An 18121-nucleotide genomic window follows, 5' to 3' on the forward strand; every position below is an offset into this window, starting at 1 on the left:
TGATTGGGTCAGCTGAAGGGAGGGGAGAGGTCAGCCTGCTTCCGGGTGCGTGGTCATGGTGACGGTGGTTGCCAGGTAATGAGTCGGATAGGGGAGGGGGGGTCGCATTTTCCAAATCCTGGTCATAGTTATGACTTGGGGAGTGGCTCCCCCCGCCCCCAAGCAGTGGGGCATATGGAGGAGGGTTGAGGGCTCTTTCCCAAGTACAAGCGTATGGGCTTGGGCTATTCCGGGCTGGGACATTTCTGGAGATTTGGGGGTGGAGGGTCGGGAGAGCGGGGTTGGGGAGGGGAGGGACCTCAGGGTGGTATAAAACCACAGAGTCCCCTCTCTAAAGCAGCCATTTTCTCCAGAAGAATTGATCTCAGTAGTCTGGAGATCATTTGTAATTCTGGGGACTCTCCAGGCGCCACCTGAAGGTTGGCAACCCTAACGGGAGGGGAAAGTCCTCAGCTGGGTATAATGCCAGAGTCCACCCTCCAAATCTGCCACTTTGTCTGGTGGAACTGTGCTCTGGAGATCCATTCTAAGAGATCTCCAGGTTCTGTCTGGAGATAGGCGAGCCTAGCTTGGGCAGGAAGGTGGGGGCTGGTGTCTTTCTCTGCATTGGAAAGGCATGCTATGATTATGTTTTTAATAATAATAATAACAACATTCGATTTATATACCGCCCTTCAGGATGACTTAACACCCACTCAGAGCAGTTTACAAACTATGACCTTATTATCCCCACAAAACACTCTGTGAGGTGGGTGGGACTAAGAGAGCTAGAAGCTGTGACTGACCCAAGGTCACCCAGCTGGCTTCAAGTGGAGGAGTGGGGAATCAAACCCAGCTCTCCAGATTAGAGTCCCCCGTGCTTAACCACTACACCAAACTGGCTCTCAGGAAAAGAGCAGGGGAAAAGAGGCTCCAAGAGAAACAGAGAAATTGCCTATCAGGCTTGCAGTCTTATTTCTCTGTTTGGAAGCATTACCAGGGATTGCAGGTGGGAGAGATCACAAGCTTTTCTATGCAGTCATCACCTTCATCATTAATACCTCCCTCCCCACGACATTAACACAGAAGCATATCTGTTTGCAATGAAGATTCTTGTGGTTCCTTAAAAATGAATAGTGAGCATCCGTGCTGCATTTTCCCTGTTCAAAGCACTTTATATACACTCATTTTTATACTCCTTGCAGCCCTGTGAGGTAGGCCAGTAAATTGCACATTGGGAGGGAGGGGGGCTGAGAGTGACTTGGCAATGGCCACCTAGTGAACAGGTGATTTAAACCAAGGGCACACACGGAACCGCTCTTATTACAGTATCAGACCATTTTTAACATCAGTCTGGCAGTCATCAGGAAAATAAGCAACTTTCTGCATAAATCTAGTGATGCGGCACTAGACAGTGAAGCCCTGTGATTCTTTAGTAAGCTATTAAAAATGCATGGTTTTAATTAGTACCTTGATCCTTAGGGTGAGGATTAGAAATACACATGGTTGAAAAGAAATGGTCAGGAAAAGACAGCAAGATTAGCCTGTTAATTCTAAATCACATTTATGTTTGCTGTGTAATAAGTACACGCTTGTCATTTGTTTAGTGATGACATCCTGAATCATATGTTGGGCTTGGGCAACTGAATTCATGTTGTGTAACTTGCTTAGGAAAAATGTTTTAGTCTGCAGATGCTTGGAAATGTTCAGGGGAGGGGGACAAGTTTGTTTCTGTATTTTAGAGAATGTAGAGCAACGACAGTAATCTTTCACCCCAATTTTCTTTTGTTTTATCATTAATGTCATTCAATATGTACAGTCTTTACAAATTTGAGTCACTGTTCTAAAAGTATAGAGGGAAAAAAATAAAACTTCAGATAGGAGATCATCAGCAAGAATTTTCAGCAGTACAGGAGTTCATACTGTGTGTCCCTTTCATCGGTTACTAGTGCATTCTAGTATGTATGGCATGTGCTTACAACTGCCTGAATAAAGACTGGGCCTATCTATAGTGTACAGCTGTAGCAAGAGATGATGACACCCGTAGCCACGATTGGCTGAGTTGCCCTGATGTCACAGATGGGAAGCAGAAAGGTTTCTTCCCGTTACTGGTGGAGGTACTGAAAGACTAGAGAAATGCCAAGGAGGATAGGGAAGAAGGCAAGATAAGAGAGCGGAAGGGAATGTTTTGGAAGAATTGAGTCAGGAAAGGATTGTAAGGGAGAGAAAACAGACCTCAGAGGAGAGATGTGCGTAGACAAGAGGATGAAGGAATCTGATGTATTGATGGGGAAAAGCCAACCAGATATATGTGTACAGACCTCTATTGCTACGTTTGATCGGACAACACATTCTGCTGTGTGCGCCCGGCCCTTAGCTCCAGCACTCACTGCACTGCTGATCAACACCTTGGACAGGCAAAGAATGGAGTGGAACCCAGGCTTGCAGTGCCAGACAAAGTGGCACAGCTGGGAGCTATATTTAGGGAGCAGAAGAAGCGTGTGCAAGTGTGGTCCGGCTGCATCATCGTTTATGATGCAGAGGAGCAAGAGGAAAGACTGTCTAGCTTTTAGCCTGCTGTTCTCTTAGCCAGCAAATATGGGCTTCATAGAATCATAGAATCATAGAGTTGGAAGGGGCCATACAGACCATCTAGTCCAACCCCCTGCCCAGTGTCTATATGTGCTTTCTTTTTTCCCCCCAGTGTGTAGTGGTTAGAGTGCTGGACTAGGATCTGGGAGACCATGTAAGCTTGCTGGGTGACCATAGGCCAGTCATACATTCTCAGCCTAGCCTACCTCATCTGGTTGTTGTGAGGCTAAAATTGGAGAAGATAACAATATCAGCCACTTTGGGTCCCCCCCTGGGGAGAAAGCTGGAGGAGAAATGAATAAGTGAGTCAATAAATTTAGCTCTTACATGTATGCTGGCTAGTGAGTTCATGGTAGCAGCAGCATTTGAACCTGGCCTTTCCTGATCAAGGCTGATCATAGAATCATAGAGTTGGAAGGGGCCATACAGACCATCTAGTCCAACCCCCTGCCCAGTGTCTATATGTGCTTTCTTTTTTTCCCCCAGTGTGTAGTGGTTAGAGTGCTGGACTAGGATCTGGGAGACCATGTAAGCTTGCTGGGTGACCATAGGCCAGTCATACATTCTAAGCCTAGCCTACCTCATCTGGTTGTTGTGAGGCTAAAATTGGAGAAGAGAACAATATCAGCCACTTTGGGTCCCCCCCTGGGGAGAAAGCTGGAGGAGAAATGAATAAGTGAGTCAATAAATTTAGCTCTTACATGTATGCTGGCTAGTGAGTTCATGGTAGCAGCAGCATTTGAACCTGGCCTTTCCTGATCAAGGCTCAGCCTCGGAAAGAAGGCAGGGCATGGGAGGGTGTGCTGATTTCTGCCACATCACCACATTTCTCTGGCTTTTCTGGTTACAACATCTACTCTATCCCAGCTGCAGTTATGTGGAACCATATGCGACAGACAAAGAAGTGCCTGTCAGGGAAAAGTGCCTCTGAATGAATTGGAATTGGCCCTATATCCAAAATGTAATGCTACATTTCTGAGGCTTGTTCTTGGAGGCCGTTTTTGGTCACTTGCACCCGCATTAGAGTTGAGTCCGTTTGGCAGGCGGCTGCTTCCCTACTGAAGTCTCTTGGCCCTCTGTCAAAGCCTTTGAGACAGATCCCCAGGCAGGACATGCTTCTGAAAGAGAACATTTGCGGGGAGAAGGGGAAGAAGGAAGGAGTGGTCTTCAGACTGCAGGGGGTGAGCAGGCAAGATCTTGTACTGTTTTAACACAACTACAATGGGATTACACTTCCATTCCTGCTTCCCCGCAAATGACATTTCCACAGTTGAGGCTTGAATGGCCTTTGGACCTCAAAGGCCTGCTTGGTTGTAACTGTGAAATGGGCTTTTGTAATGCAAATGAGTACCCTGACCGGTATTGGCCTATTACAAACCAACTGAACCAAGAAGTGTTGCACATACGAAAGAAAAGTTTGGCGTGTTTGCCTAGACTTGTTGCAGAGGGGAACAATTTTCTATGCTGTTACTGGAATTTTTCTTTTTGCCATAAGGGTTTTACCTTAGCTGTATTGTGATGTCTTCTATTGCTTCTTTATTGCCTCCCTGTCTTTTGGGGAAAAAATACATTTGCAGATACGAGGTAGCCAGTCTATTTATTTATTTAGATATGTTTGCCCTGCTTTGTGCCCTAAAGAGGACCTGCAGCGACCTGCAGCCTAGTTCTTCCCTCTTCCATTTTATCATTGCATCAGCAACCCCGTGAGGTTGGCTAGGCTTAGAGCAAGTGAATGGCTCACGTTCACCCCAAGGGGCTTCCATGGCAGAGTGAGGATTCAAACGGAGGTTTCCCAAATCTTAGCCTGACATTCTAACCACTACACCATGCTGGAAATTGGATATGTGTTAACAATTAGAGTTATATTCAATTACCAGTCTTGCCAGTAATCAGTTGAGTCATTAGTAGTGTTGCCACCTCTAGGTTGGGAAATTCCTGGAAATTTGGGGGATGGAGCCTGGAGAGAGCGAGGTTTAATGCCATATAGTCCACCTTCCAAACCCGCCATTTTCTCCAGGGAAACTGATCTCTGTGGTCTGGAGATCAGTTGAAACCATGGCATATCTCCAGCCACCACCTAGAGGTTGGCAGCCTTGTGATTAGCCATTTAGACTATAGCCAGGCTAAATGATACCCCCAGGAAAATACCCCCATTCCACTTCTTGTGCTGCATAATTGTTAGACTGCTCAAGGTAATTTGTCCAGAAAGCAGAACTGAGAATATCATAGTGGGAATGAGGTGGGGGGGGGGCAAGGTGTCAGCTAAATTGACAAATATTTATGGCTCTCTAAATATAGCAAGGGTTACATGTGCATGTTAACATGAGGGTGAAAAATCACAACTCGTGGCTGGGGGCACACTGCATATGTTAATTTGGCTGGTGTATTGGAACAAAACAGCCTGTCTTCTCCCTGTTCCTCCTGCCTGCCCTACAATAACAAGTCAGACAGTGCCAGCTTGGGGCGATGTAGCTGCCTGGAGTGCAGAAAACAGCTGTTGACGGGAAGGAGATGAGCTCCTTGTCTGCCCTGTTATATTCACTTTCTTTCAGGAAAGTTGCTTCTTCACTTGAGTTGCTGACCAAAGAAGAGGGCATCAGCAGGCTGCTCCGCAGCTGAGTAAAGGCATTCCCCATGCTATCATGTTCCTCCCAGGGAAACCCTCTCTGGCTGCACTATCACTGTCCTGGGTTTGAGAGTACTGCTCTACCGGACACACCTGTGGGGGCCTGGGTCCATATTAAATAAACAGGAATCGGTCATGAAGCAGTCAGTCTTGGGGTCCGAGAGGAATTATGGGAGGGGTGGGGGATGCACAGTCTGGTACCCCCTTTCCATCTGCCTGCAGACTTCTGTATACAAGCGAATCTTCCTGACACCCTCCCTTTAACTGACTCGTAGCTGCTGTCAATCTCTTTCTCCAGAAATGAGGCGGGAGTAAGGCAAGGAGCAGACAGACCAAGACTCGGTATGTCCGTCTCCTTCTGGGATGTTGATGGGCCTCTAAGACATTCCCATGTTGGATTTGTAGATACAGGCATACTTCCTGTATCGTGATGATGTAGGAAGGCATTGCTTAGTCTGGATATTATGGGATTAGAGTTTGAAATCCTAGTATCTCCCCTCCCCCTTCCACCACCACCACCACCAGGTACTTTGCAATCTCTGCTTGTTGGGGGTCGGGAAGCTGAGCATTTCAGTTTCCAATGTGAATCACTGGGACTGCTGCAAATTCATGATTTTTCCTGGTGCTAAATTTTGTTGGTACATTTAACCAGGGCTTTTTTTCTGGGGAAAGAGGTAGTGGAACTCAGTGGGTTGCCCTCGGAGAAAACGGTCACATGGCTGGTGGCCCCGCCCCCTGAACTCCAGACAGAGGGGAGTTTAGATTGCCCTCCACGCCAGCGCGGAGGGCAATCTCAACTCCCCTCTGTCTGGAGATCAGGGGGCGGGGCCACCAGCCACGTGACCATTTTCAAGAGGTTCCGGACCTCTATTCCACCGCGTTCCAGCTGAAAAAAAGCCCTGCATTTAACCAATCACTTCACTGGACCTTTTAAATTAATCTGTGGCAAGCAAGTAGCCCCAGAGGCTGTGTCTCAGGCTGTTGTGGAAAGTTTCTTCTTTTTCCTGCTTCAAAGTCCTTTTCAGCCACTTGCCTGCATTAAGTTGCTGAGAGAGAAACAGTGGCAAGAGGAAGGTCAAAAATGGATGCTGTTAAGTTGCTGTTGATTGTATCAGGATCCTTGGAGGAGGGTGCTCAAAGCTGTCCTGGAAATACAGGGCCCTTGACAAGGGTGGGCTTGGGCTGGGTCACACACCTGATAAGGCCTTGAACTACTAAATCAAATTTTATTCTTCCTCCATCACAGCCAACTTGCTTAATTTTGCCTGCATAATCCTAAACTGCAGAAAACACAACATGGGTCTCACTGGACAGATGCCTTGGGAAGCTCAAACAGCTTTAAGACTAACCAACTTTATTGTAGCATAAGCTTTCAAGAGCCACAGCTCTCTTCATCAGATGCATCTGACGGAGAGAACTGTGGCTCTTGAAAGCTTATGCTACAATAAAGCTGGTTAGTCTTAAAGGTGCTGCTGGACTCTACTATTTTGCTACTACAGACTAACACGGCTAACTCCTCTGGATCTATCAAACAGCTTTCTTTTCCAAGTTTCCATGTCCATCCCCTCCCTGTTTTGTGTCATCTTAAACAGCTTTAAACTTCTCTTGGCATTCTTAGTTTCTGCACTAGCATGGTACAACCGTTTTGAGTGTCGGATTGAGAACTTGGATACCCGGGTTTGCTTCTCTACACCGCCATGGATGCTTACTGGTGGCCATAGACCAGTTTTTCTCTCTCTGCCTCACAAGGTTGTTGTGAGGGCAGAATGAGACAGGAGAGCCATGTAAACTCCTTGTAAAGGGGGTGGCGGCAAAATAAAACTGTTCTAGATAGATTCTGAAGCTGACTAAATGCTCTCCCTATAGACAGTTTGTACAGTGGCAAAATGGAATTCCTTAACCTGGCACCAAGTTTGTTTGGGGCTAACCTCTCTCCAGCATCAAGAGATCCAGTGTGCGCAAAGGTATTTTCTCTGACTGCGGCTTCAGAGACTTTTCCTCCTTGGGCCCAGCTGTCCATAAGGTGGTGTGCCATTTTCCTTCCCCCCTCCCTCTTGCCTGCCTTGGTGTCTGGCTGCTGCCTTGTGCTTGGAGTGGAGTTTGTGCCTGGTTTTTTGAAGCATAAGATAGATATCTGTAGATAGCTTGATATTATTAAGATAAGTCGGGGGTAATTTATTAAGTGTTGAGTTTCTTTTAATCAGAATTTTATATATTAGAAAATATTATTAAAAATGTAAATAGAATTCATGAGCCGGTGAGGATTAAGAGGTTGAAAAGTGATTGCAGTTTAGGAAGCTCCCCTGGCCAACTTGTAGGTGCATAAAAATAGGGTTGTTCTATTTTTGTTTTAATCTGTTTTAATACTCTGCCTTTCCCCCCAATTAAGAACCAAAGCAGCTTACATTAATCTCCTCCATTTTATCCTCACGACAGCTTTGTGAGGTAGGTTAGGCTGAGAGTATGTGACTGGCCCAAGGTCACCCAGCCAGCTTTCAGGGCAGAGTGGGGATTTGAACCTGGGTCTCCCAGATCCTAGTCTGGTGCTCTAACCACTACGCCACACTGGCTCACTCCATGTATTCCGTAGCAGAGCCTCTTTTTTAGGTTTTTTAAAAAGCTGTTTCAAAATGGGTTTGATTTTGAGTGGAGATGTGGCAGATTTCTGGACCAAATTGTCTCTCTCCCTTCTATCAGGATTCCTTCCCTTTCAGGCTTAAAATGCAGGTTTACCAAGTTTGACACCGCATAGACAAGGAACAGAGAAATGGCAGACGGGGAAATAATGGCACATCCCCTTCCTCTTTAATGCATTCTGTGGATTTGGGAGGATTTTAAATTTTGTTTTACTGTATAGGTATCTGTATCTGGTTTAACCATGACCACTGTATATAGTTTTGGAAACCAAGGTTTGCAGACAGTGCATAAATACTGAAAGAAAATATAAATTAAAAACCCCGAAGTAGCTTTTAAAAAGCCCACAGAAGTAGCCTGGAATCAGGGCTCCTTTAAATGCATTTGCATTTAACCTGTTCATGATGGTTATTCTAAGTGTCCATAGTCTGCACGTTACGGTGATGGCATGTAACTATCCTGGCTGGTACCTGTTTGTTTAGAGGTGTTCCCTTTTATTGAGGCTGAGCTGCAAAGAGACGGTAGATGGGGATCGATGTAGATGAGCCGCTGAAGGTCATGGCTATTATGTATGTGTAGGTTTCATTGAAACTTTGCTTACATTTTGTTTTGTGGCTTTGGATGGTTCCTATGATCATCTGCAGTTGGTGTCATCTGCTGCTGTGATCTTCTCAGGTTGAGATTTTTAACTTTAAAAAAAGACCTCTGTGCCGAGATTTGGGCAGCTCCCTGTGCTTTGACTTTACTAGCAAAGGGTCAGTCCCTAGGACAATCACTGAGCATTTCTTGGCCCAGCCAGCTGTGGCAGCCATTTTTCTGGCGGTGCCCACTGCCTTTCCCTAAAATTCCCAAAGGCTTTCTTGCAGGCACAACAAAAAGCGAGGGTAGGCAGTACACAGAAGAAATCCAGAGGACGTTTAGCCAGCTGATTTTCCTGCCCGCTTGGCCGCTGAGTTCGCTAGTTTTTACATCCTGCCAACTAAGTCCCCAAAAGCAGCTTCTTTGGGTTAGTTCTGTTGCATGAGGATGTTCTGAAACCGAAGGCTGGGGAGAGGTCTCACTTGGCCTGCTTTTCTTTCTCATGACTCCAGGAGGAACTGCCACAGAGGGAAGCTGATGGATCTCGCCGCAGTCATTCTTCCGCTGTTGTTTGGCAGCTTGGGGGTCTACAGCCTGTTTTGGCTGCTGCAGCGAATGCGAGCAAGAGCCTACCTCAAAGACGTGGTAGTGGTGATTACTGGAGCGACTTCGGGTCTCGGGAAAGGTAAGTCTTCTGGGGGAGGGTTCCTTCAGTGCGCTCACTTTCTGGAGTCACTCTTCTTGTTCTTGTGATAAATTCTTCTGACTCAGCCAGACTGCCCTCAGGCCAAATAACATGTCTTGCCGATGGGCATCATTGGGTTTAACCCCACAGGGGTGTTAATTTTCTGCTTTGCAGAAGCTGAGCTGATGTCGCTCCCTTTCCCAGGGTAAGGGCAATGCCCTTCTTGAAAACAGAGCAGCCTGCCTTCCACATTCACTGTCCTTGTCAGGTAGTTTTCCAAGAGGGGACCTACTGATAGATCTTGGATGAGTAAGGAAAGCTGTCAGAGTAGGAAAGACTAAACCACTTAAGTATCGATAGGAGAAAGATTAATTGGCTTGTTCATTTTTTTTAAAGCAGCGGCTTAAAAATTGGGGAGCAGGGTCATGCTCATGATGCCCAGAAATTAAGTAAAATGTACATGAAACTGGCTTTCCAAGACTGTGAAACTTTTTAGCAGAATTGAAGGCGGAGAGACTATAAAGATTGGCAAGGGGTATAGGGGCAGGAAACTGAGGCCATGGAGGAGAGTTCAGGATCTCTGCATGGACTGAAATCCCATTTCCTGGCCATTAAAAGGATGGGGAAAGGAAAGTCGAAATTGTTTCTTTTTTTCCCCCCAAAGGAAAAACAGACTAAGCCTTCATAGATATTGCCTATTTAATCCCAAGCTCCTGGGCACAGCATGAGAACTAGAAACATGCATTTGCAGGCTCAAAGGTCGAGGCTTTCAGGATGCCGAGAACCAGCATGGTGTAGTGGTTAGAGGGTTAATATGTTGGATTAGGATCTGGGAGGCTCAGGTTCGAATCCCGGATCTGCCATGGAAGCTTGCTGGATGACTTGAGGCCAGTCACACTCTCTCAGCTTAAACTATCTTACAAAATTGTTGTGGGGATATAATGGAAGAGAGAATTATGTAAGCCACCTTGGGGATCCATTGGGGAGAAAGGTGGGGTATAAATACAGTAAATATAAAAAATATTATGCTGGAGGTTAATGGGGTCACTTTTCCATAAGAAGTGCTTGGTCTAGTAGATCAGAAGGGCAAACATACAGCTCTGTGGTATAGGGGCTAGAATTATTGGAACAGAAAGGACCTGGATTCGGATCCCATGAAGGTAACTTGGTATTCTTGGGCAAGTCATATATTCTCTTCCTCTCAGTCTGATGCACCTCAGAAGGAGAGGATGAAATGGGACTGTAACCGCATTAATGCTGTCCTGGGCTCTTAGCTTTGCTTTTTACCCAAACTTAGCTCACTAGCTCAGCCTCTAAATCACAAAATGAAATACAAAATTTGAAGAGATGCATAAAATAAATCTGTACAGAGGACAAGAGAGGTTATTTCATGCCAGTTCTGGAGTGCTTTGCATTATATATTTGAAGTAGCAACAGGGCCCGTTTTTTTTAAAAAAGGGCCCTAAAAAAACAGAGCACAGGAATGCTGGCCTTCCCACTGCAGTGGTGCCCTCTGGAGGGACACACCAGTTTGCCTGGCTTTTCTGCCGCCGTGGTGCCCTCCAGAGGGACGGACCGGCTCGCCTGTCCTTGCTGTCGCTGCGGCACCCTCTGGAGGCCATATTGCCAACGAGTCAGTTTTTATCGTGGTGTTCCTGTGCAGGTGCACCAGGATAAAAAGTGAGTCGTTGGCAATATGGCTTGCCTTTTATATAGAAAGAGAATGCATACCACAACCACCACCGAAACTGAGGAAACAGGGATGCAAGGCTATACCAGAGGAAAGTTATGTGCTGCCTTTGTGGATTCGAAATCTGCATTTCAAACCAAAATTGATCATAGATTGCTATGGCTAATTCAGATGCTATATGATGATCCAACTGGTCAGGTTAGATGCGGGCCAGAGGGACAACTTTCATGGACATTTACGAAGAGATCCAGTGTTAAGCAAGGATGCCTAACAGCTCCAGTCCTTTTTAATTTATATCTGAACGACCTGGCACCTGCTCTTAAACAAGATAAATTCCATCTGCCAAATTTGGGAGCTCTAGAAATTCCTATATTACTCTCTCTGCCGATGATGCAGTTTTAATACCATGATCTCTTATTGGGCTTTGAAAGCTAATACAATCTTTTTCCAACTACTGTTGGGAACATGGCCTGACAATTAACGTTGCTCAGTCAAAGATTCTTGTTTTTACAAAAACAGAGAAGAGACTGAAAATATAAACGGATTTGAGACAACACCGAATTGGAGCAGGTCAGATCTTTCAAGTATCTTGGAGTAACTTTTGATGATCACTTATCCTGGAAGCCCCAGTGCAAGGCTGTTACAGCATCAGCAGCGTCTTCTGGGGCAGCATTAAAGCGATTCTTCTGTAGAAAAAGTGGACGATACATTCCAGCTGCAATTACAGTTTTTAACACCAAAGTAATACCCAAAGACTATACGGAGCAGCAGTGTGGAGTCATAAAATAGATGAAACTATAGATCGACCGCTAATACAGTTTTTACGCCAAATATGTGGAATACCGAAGTATGTGGCAGGCAGTGCCCTCAGATTAGAATTGGGGCCTCATTCTATTGAAGCTAGAGCTTGGATTCTGACTCTGAACACTGAGCTCAAGATAATGTTCTCAGAGAACAATAGCTTACTGTTTTACACGAAGCATGATAACTACTCTAGTGCGTGGAGCCAAGCAGTAGAAGGAAAACTGAATATTATACAGGGTTCAGAGGATGTAATCGCTGCTCTAGGATGGCCTTCAGCTCGTAAAACCATCAAGGAATTAATTATGAAATAGACACAAACAGCACTGTTCGTAGAGCCAGAAGGGTTTGTTCTTCCCTCTGTATGGGGATCCCTCCAAATTTTACGATTCCAATGTATTAGTTTGGCTTAACAGTTCCAAAATATAGATGAGCAATTATGCTTGCAAGACTAAATGCATTACCTTCTGCAGTCTCTAAAGGTCGCATTTTGGTATACCTTTCTCAAATAGATATTGTGGCTGCAGTCTAGTTGCTGTCGAATTTGTAACCCATGTTTTATTTGAATGTCCCTAGTACAACAAGGAGAGACAGAAATGGATCAAAATCCTGGCATTATGTTGGACAAAGTCTACACTAGATATTTTAGTTCTTAAATTGCTAACAGACTCAAGAGCGGAAAATCTACTCATTTTAGCCAAATTTTTAGTTCAGGCCGTGAGAATCCAGTCAACTTATAAGAAATCAGCCTTTTTATAGTTTACGTGCTAACCTTCTCTGGCCTGAATTCTTCCTTTCTTCCTGATATTTTCAGTTATGTTTGAAGAACACTACTTAAGACTTGTAGATCAGAAGAGCGGAGTAAGAAAGAAAGAAAGAAAGTGACACAAGGCTACTTCTTAGAGTTGCCAGGTCCAGGTTGGGAAATTCCTGGAGTTTTTGGGGGGTGGAGTTGAGGATGGGAGGTATTTCAGCAAGTTACAATGCCTAAAAGTCTACCTTAGAAAACAGCCATTTTCTCCAGGTGAACTGATTTCTGTAGCCTTGAGATGTTGTAATTCCAGGAGATCTCCAGCCACTACGTGAAAGTTGGCAACCCTAGGCCTACTCCTCACGTGCTGTCCTTTCTCTCTCTTGCCTCGCCACCAAGAATGTGCCAAAGCTTTCCATGCTGCTGGATCGAAACTGGTGCTGTGCGGCAGGAATGGGGAGAGGTTGCAGGACCTACTACGGGAGCTCTCTGCTACTGCTGGCCATTCCAAGAACGTAAGAATGGGTGAGGGGGGTAAGAGGCGGAGCTGATGGGAGAGGGGGCTGGAGCTTAGCTGTTTGCAGAGAAGGCTCCCAAGTTCTAATTCTGCCATTTCTAGTTTAAAAGGGGGCTCTTGGGAGGCAGGACTGGAAGTGACCTCTGCTGGAGAGCCGCTGCCTGCTGAAGGAGGTAGCATTGATCTTCCACTTTTAAAAAAATCTACATGTGTACATACATACAACACAAAGACAGTCCCCAGACCAGTGTGGGGAATGTTCAGAAGCAGACCATAGAGACTCTTGCTTGTTTTTGCCTAGAGCAGGTGTAGCACTCCTGCTATCTTATAACTACTGCTCGCATAGTTCCCCCCATCTACACACATCGTTTTATCTTCTGTGCACATTCTACAAAAAATGCTTGAGAATAAAGGAAACTCTTCCTCTGGTGCCTGAAACTCTTTTTCCTGAAGCTTTTTTTTGGAAGCCATCAGAACTAGCAATGTCCGTCGCATCTTGCAACAATAAGTTAATTTTGTGTAATAGAAAGAAGCGCTTGTCCTGAAACCTCTCGCTGGTCCGTTTCACCAAGTGACTTCCAAGTTCTTGTGATATAGGGGAATGTGAAGAACTTTTCTCCAAATCAAGTCTTTCTAGAACTTCTTCAAGGCAGTCTAGGACACAACTGTCTAACTTTTGGTCTCTTGACTTGTTTATGAGCACCCAGTGGTCATAGTGGCTGAGCAGGGATTTCATAGAATCATAGAGCTTGAAGAAACGCCAAAGATCACCTAGTCTAACCCCCTGCTCAGTGCAGGAAATTTCCCTAATCCTCTTAGACCAGTTCAAATAACAGTCACCGAGAAGGTGGCTAAGTTTCTCCATTCTGCCTTGAAGTCGCGTCAAAGGATATCATGGAAATAAGCTCTAAATGTATTTATGTATTTGTAATGCAGTATTCTTTTAACTTTGTTCTTTCTTTTTTGTAAGTGGATAACTTGAATTGCTGCTATATGCCAATAAAGGCTAACTCGAACTTCAACAGTAGACGCTCTCTCTTTTTTTTAAAAAACAGCCCCATAAACATCACACTGTGACCTTTGACCTCTCAGACACCAAAGCCATTGTCAGCGCTGCCCAGGAGATCTTGAAGCACACGGGCCATGTGGACATCTTGATCAACAATGCTGGCATCAGTTATCGAGGCACCATCGCAGACACGGTGGTGGAGGTGGACCGGAAAGTAATGGAAACCAATTACTTTGGCCCTGTCACTTTGACAAAAGGTAAAACATGCCTTTAAAAAAACATTTTAACCACCCTAACACCCACCTAAAGTATGGTAAGTTAAATCCGAAGGCAGTTCTTTCACTGGCACACGAGGCTGCCCAAATGGAAGCAAGAGAGGATAGAGCCCAACGGATACATAACCGTGAAAGCCTCTGGGTAAAACTTTCGGAGGTTTTTGATCCAACTGGACAGGACTGTGGAAAGACTTCCTGAAAAGAGACCCCCCAAACCAAAGGCATGGGGACTGTTTCCACAGGAGTCAGGAATAAATAAAGACTAACTTCTGGGATGAAATAAATGATGTGGTTCAGTTTCCATGTCTTGGGGGGCGGGGGGGGGCGTGGATGGTGGCAGGTCTTCCTTGGAGAGAAATGGATAAGGGTAATGAGAGTGGGTATAAGCAGGACTCGTGGGGAAGAAACAAAATCCAAGTGCATGGCTGATTTTCCTAACTCTGCTCCCATTAACTCTCCCTTTCTCTCCTTAGCCCTCCTGCCTTCTATGATCAAGAGGAGACAAGGCCACATTGTGGCAATTAGCAGCGTTCAGGGCAAAATTGCCATTCCTTTCCGCTCTGCCTGTAAGTCCTACTGCATGGGGCAGCATGGGGCTTTGGGACACATGGTCACGGTGACAGTTTTTATGTGCCATTTTATGTGCAGCAACAGGATCATGGACCTCCAGATGTGGCAGTGTGCAGTGCTTGGGGAAGGGAATTTTGTATACAAACGTCTGGCTTAAACCATCCTCTAGCATTGGGAAGAATAGTTTCCCCATCGCTTATGTCAAGCAGACTTCATTGTCTGCAAGGGCTCTGTGCAGGGCCTTCAGCTGCCACTAGGTTTTCCTGTTTGAAGCCAGGCTTCTGTATTGTTAGGTCCTTTTAATAATCACATTTTTAAAATGCTTTCTTTCTCTTTGAATTGCTAACAGCAAAGCAGAACTCTGTTTCAGATAGCAAAACTGAGTGAAAGTTGAAGAGTTAAAACCTCTCCCTTCCCTGTATGGGAAATGGCTTCCAGTTGCCTGCAGTTTGCAGGTTAGGAGCAAATGGAGATGCCTGATCTCCCAGGCCCTGCAATTCCCCGTCCTCCTGTAGGTAGTGCCCCCGCCTCCCCAATACTGCTTTAATTGAACACACATGAAGCTGCCTCATACTGAATCAGACCACCAGTCCATCAAAGTCAGTATTGTCTACTCAGACTGGCAGCAGCTCACCAGGGTCTCAGGCTGAGGTCTCTCACATCACCTACTACTTGATCCTTTTAAAAGGAGATGCTGGGGATTTGGGGGCCCAAGGCCTTCTGCCTGCTAAGCTGATGGTCTACCACTGAGACGTGTCCCCTTCCCATAGCTCATCACAGTATTGGCAGCATTTAACTTTAGGGCTGGGATGTTCCCAGTATAGGTATATGATCCCTCCCGGTTCTCAAATTTTTAAGTATTTAGAGAAACAGCAGATCTCCACCCCGTTGTCGTTCCAATTAGGGTGTGTTCTGTTAAAGCTTCTAACAAAATATCTTAGATACTGTAATTTGGCACAAGTCCACACAGTCCAAAGAAGAGCATGTTAGATTTGATCTGAATTGCACTTTGACCACTGGCTCCCTGAGTGGGTTGGGGCGGAAATAGTTCCTCATCTGCAAAACGGGAATAAAGGCCTACCTCACCAGGCTGACAGAATCACCATCAGAGAATCTTCTTCTATCCAAAGTATTTTTTTCTGCCACTGCCTTGCTTAAATGCCTTTTATGCCACTGCATGCTCCACAAGAGGCTTAAATTCAAAACTGTGAAGTGCAGTGACTGACAGCGCTCGTGGCCCCCTCTGTTTTGCCAGACGCCGCCTCCAAGCACGCCACTCAAGCCTTCTTCGACTGCCTGCGAGCAGAAGTGGAGCAGTATGGGCTCGACGTGACAGTCGTGAGCCCCGGCTACATTCAGACAAACTTGTCCCTCAATGCCATAACCGGAGACGGATCCCAGTATGGAAGTAAGAACTACTTTGCATATGTAGATCATAGGGATCTATTGAGATATAGAGGACACAGGGAGGGGAGAATGGGGTAGGGAATGCTAAACCTTAGGAAACCTTCGCACAGGTTCAGAAATGAAGGTATGAAAACCAAGGTAGGATGTACAGGACATACCTCTTTTCGTTGCTGGGTAATCTTGTATTGTTTTCAACATAAAAATGACTCTTCATCCACCACCCCTGCTTACGTCTGTAAAGCTGAGCTTGGCTTTCTGAGCTCATGTGCCCTGAGGCTACCTGAAAGCTGGGAGAGGCTGCATTGGGAGGTAACCAAGATCTACCTTCCACTAGAGGCTTTTCATTTTATTCTTCACAGTGATGGACAAGACCACCAGCCAAGGGCAGGGAGCTGCAGAGGTGGCTCAAGAGGTCCTCAGCGCTGTGGGGAAGAGGAAAAAGGAGGTGCTGGTTGCCGGCCTTACACCTTCCCTGGCTGTGTACCTGCGAACACTCTTCCCTAAGCTCTTCTTTACCTTCATGGCAGCCAGAGCCCGGAAGGAGAGAAAAAACAAGGATTTGTAGCTTAGCAGGGCTCCTTGTCTGGCCCCATCCAAGCACTGACTGCAAATAGAAGCCACCAGCTGTTGAAACTAAGGGTGGCAGGAGTCTGGACTTCAGCAGGTCTCCTTAAAATTACATCTTTTTTTGCCATGTGAAGTTGGACCCAGCCTAGTGCCAAGTGTTGGCAACACAGCTGCTCTTTTCAGAGGCCATCCTCTAAAGAAAGTTTGCTGGGATCGGCTGCAGGAGAAGGACTTTACCGTAGAGTGCACAGAGCTGAAGGTGGCAGGGTTCTCTTGCATGTTGAAACAAACGAAAGCTGCATGCTTTGGGTCTCTCGTTCATTTCAACAGGCCTTGACTAGGAGAGACTTGCAGGGAATTATGTTCATGTTTAACTTTGCTTTTCCTGTGCTCGTCATTCGTGCTCGAGCACTTCTTAGGGAGACCAGAGTGCAAGAGTTCCGTGTTTGTTGCACAGTGTATCTCTGTGCTGCAGGGAGAGCAATTGAACTAACTGCTTATGGTGCTTGCTCTACACCTGTTGGCCAATAATCAGCAATCCTGGGTCAGCAGAGCCCTGCTTGCAAACATTGAGCTCCTTGTCTAGCCCCATCCAAGCACTGACTGCAAACAGAAGCCACCAGCTGTTGAAACTAAGGGTGGCAGAAGTCTGGACTTCAGCAGTTCTCCTTAAAATTACATCCCTTTTTTTGCCATGTGAAGTTGGACCCAGTCTAGTGCCAAGTGTTGGCAACACAGCTGCTCTTGTCCTTGGCAGAAGAGAAGCATGGGGGGTGGGAAACAGGGTTATATATGACCCCAGTGTTAAATATTACTCAAGAATTCAGAGGGAAAACATAGCTAGACCCAACTTATTAAATGGGTTAAAAGAGCCAAATTAAGATAGGAACAGTGTGTATTTTTCACAAACATTGTGACATGGTCTGAATTTAGTATCCATGAATCACAACATCCTGGGACTGACTTGTCTCTTGTTCAAAGCATCTAGGGAGCCTATCCTAGCAACTCAGGTGCCCCCGCATTAGTTCTGTCCGCCTTTGGTACTCTGCATCAGATGTGTAATAAAACTGATTATTTGAAGAACTTGTAGCTGCCCTCCTTCAGCCATTTACCAAGCCTAGCATCTAAAAACAAGCTCAGGCAGAGCTTAACGTGATGTGGCTTTTTTAATATCCGATGACAGCCCAGAACATTTAAATCGCCTGCTCTGTACAGGGCCGAAGCACCTAGAGAATCTGAAGCAGCTGGCTTGTGCTAGGTCAATGGCATGTATACAACCCCTTCTGGTACTCTTTTACCCGGAATCTGTAATACCTTTGTATTCAGTCTGCTACATTTAAAAAAAACCTTTTCAAGTCTGACTCTTGCAAAAGAAAATTATTTGTAGTAAATGTATACAACTTGTCTGTGTAATTCAAGAGCAGCGTATTTCAGCTTCC

The 18121-nt window shown here is 45.7% G+C and overlaps 1 protein-coding gene across 2 annotated transcripts; it reads left to right on the forward strand.

The window, feature by feature from the left end:
- Positions 1-18: 18 nt before the first annotated feature.
- On the forward strand, positions 19-18040 carry DHRS7B (dehydrogenase/reductase 7B). 2 transcript variants are annotated; one of them, XM_054995624.1, is made up of 7 exons: positions 19-75; positions 8923-9095; positions 12737-12852; positions 13910-14120; positions 14612-14704; positions 15964-16116; positions 16475-18040. In XM_054995624.1, the coding sequence occupies exons 1-7, from the start codon at positions 56-58 to the stop codon at positions 16678-16680; spliced, it is 972 nt and encodes a 323-aa protein (XP_054851599.1). In that variant the 5' UTR covers positions 19-55; the 3' UTR covers positions 16681-18040. The 2 variants fall into 2 exon arrangements, with proteins under 2 accessions (XP_054851599.1, XP_054851600.1); XM_054995625.1 differs by lacking the exon at positions 19-75 and adding an exon at positions 7148-7220.
- The last annotated feature ends 81 nt before the right edge of the window (positions 18041-18121 follow it).

Source organism: Eublepharis macularius, chromosome 12 (assembly GCF_028583425.1).
Source record: "Eublepharis macularius isolate TG4126 chromosome 12, MPM_Emac_v1.0, whole genome shotgun sequence".
Lineage (NCBI taxonomy): Eukaryota > Metazoa > Chordata > Lepidosauria > Squamata > Eublepharidae > Eublepharis > Eublepharis macularius.

What these genes read in the sequence shown, in the direction of transcription:
- DHRS7B (XM_054995624.1), top strand. Translation starts at nt 56, where the DNA reads ATGGTGACGGTGGTTGCCAG. An exon ending in CTGCTGGCCATTCCAAGAAC is followed by an intron (nt 12,853 to 13,909) that starts GTAAGAATGGGT and finishes TTTAAAAAACAG; the next exon opens with CCCCATAAACATCACACTGT. An exon ending in CCCTGTCACTTTGACAAAAG is followed by an intron (nt 14,121 to 14,611) that starts GTAAAACATGCC and finishes TTCTCTCCTTAG; the next exon opens with CCCTCCTGCCTTCTATGATC.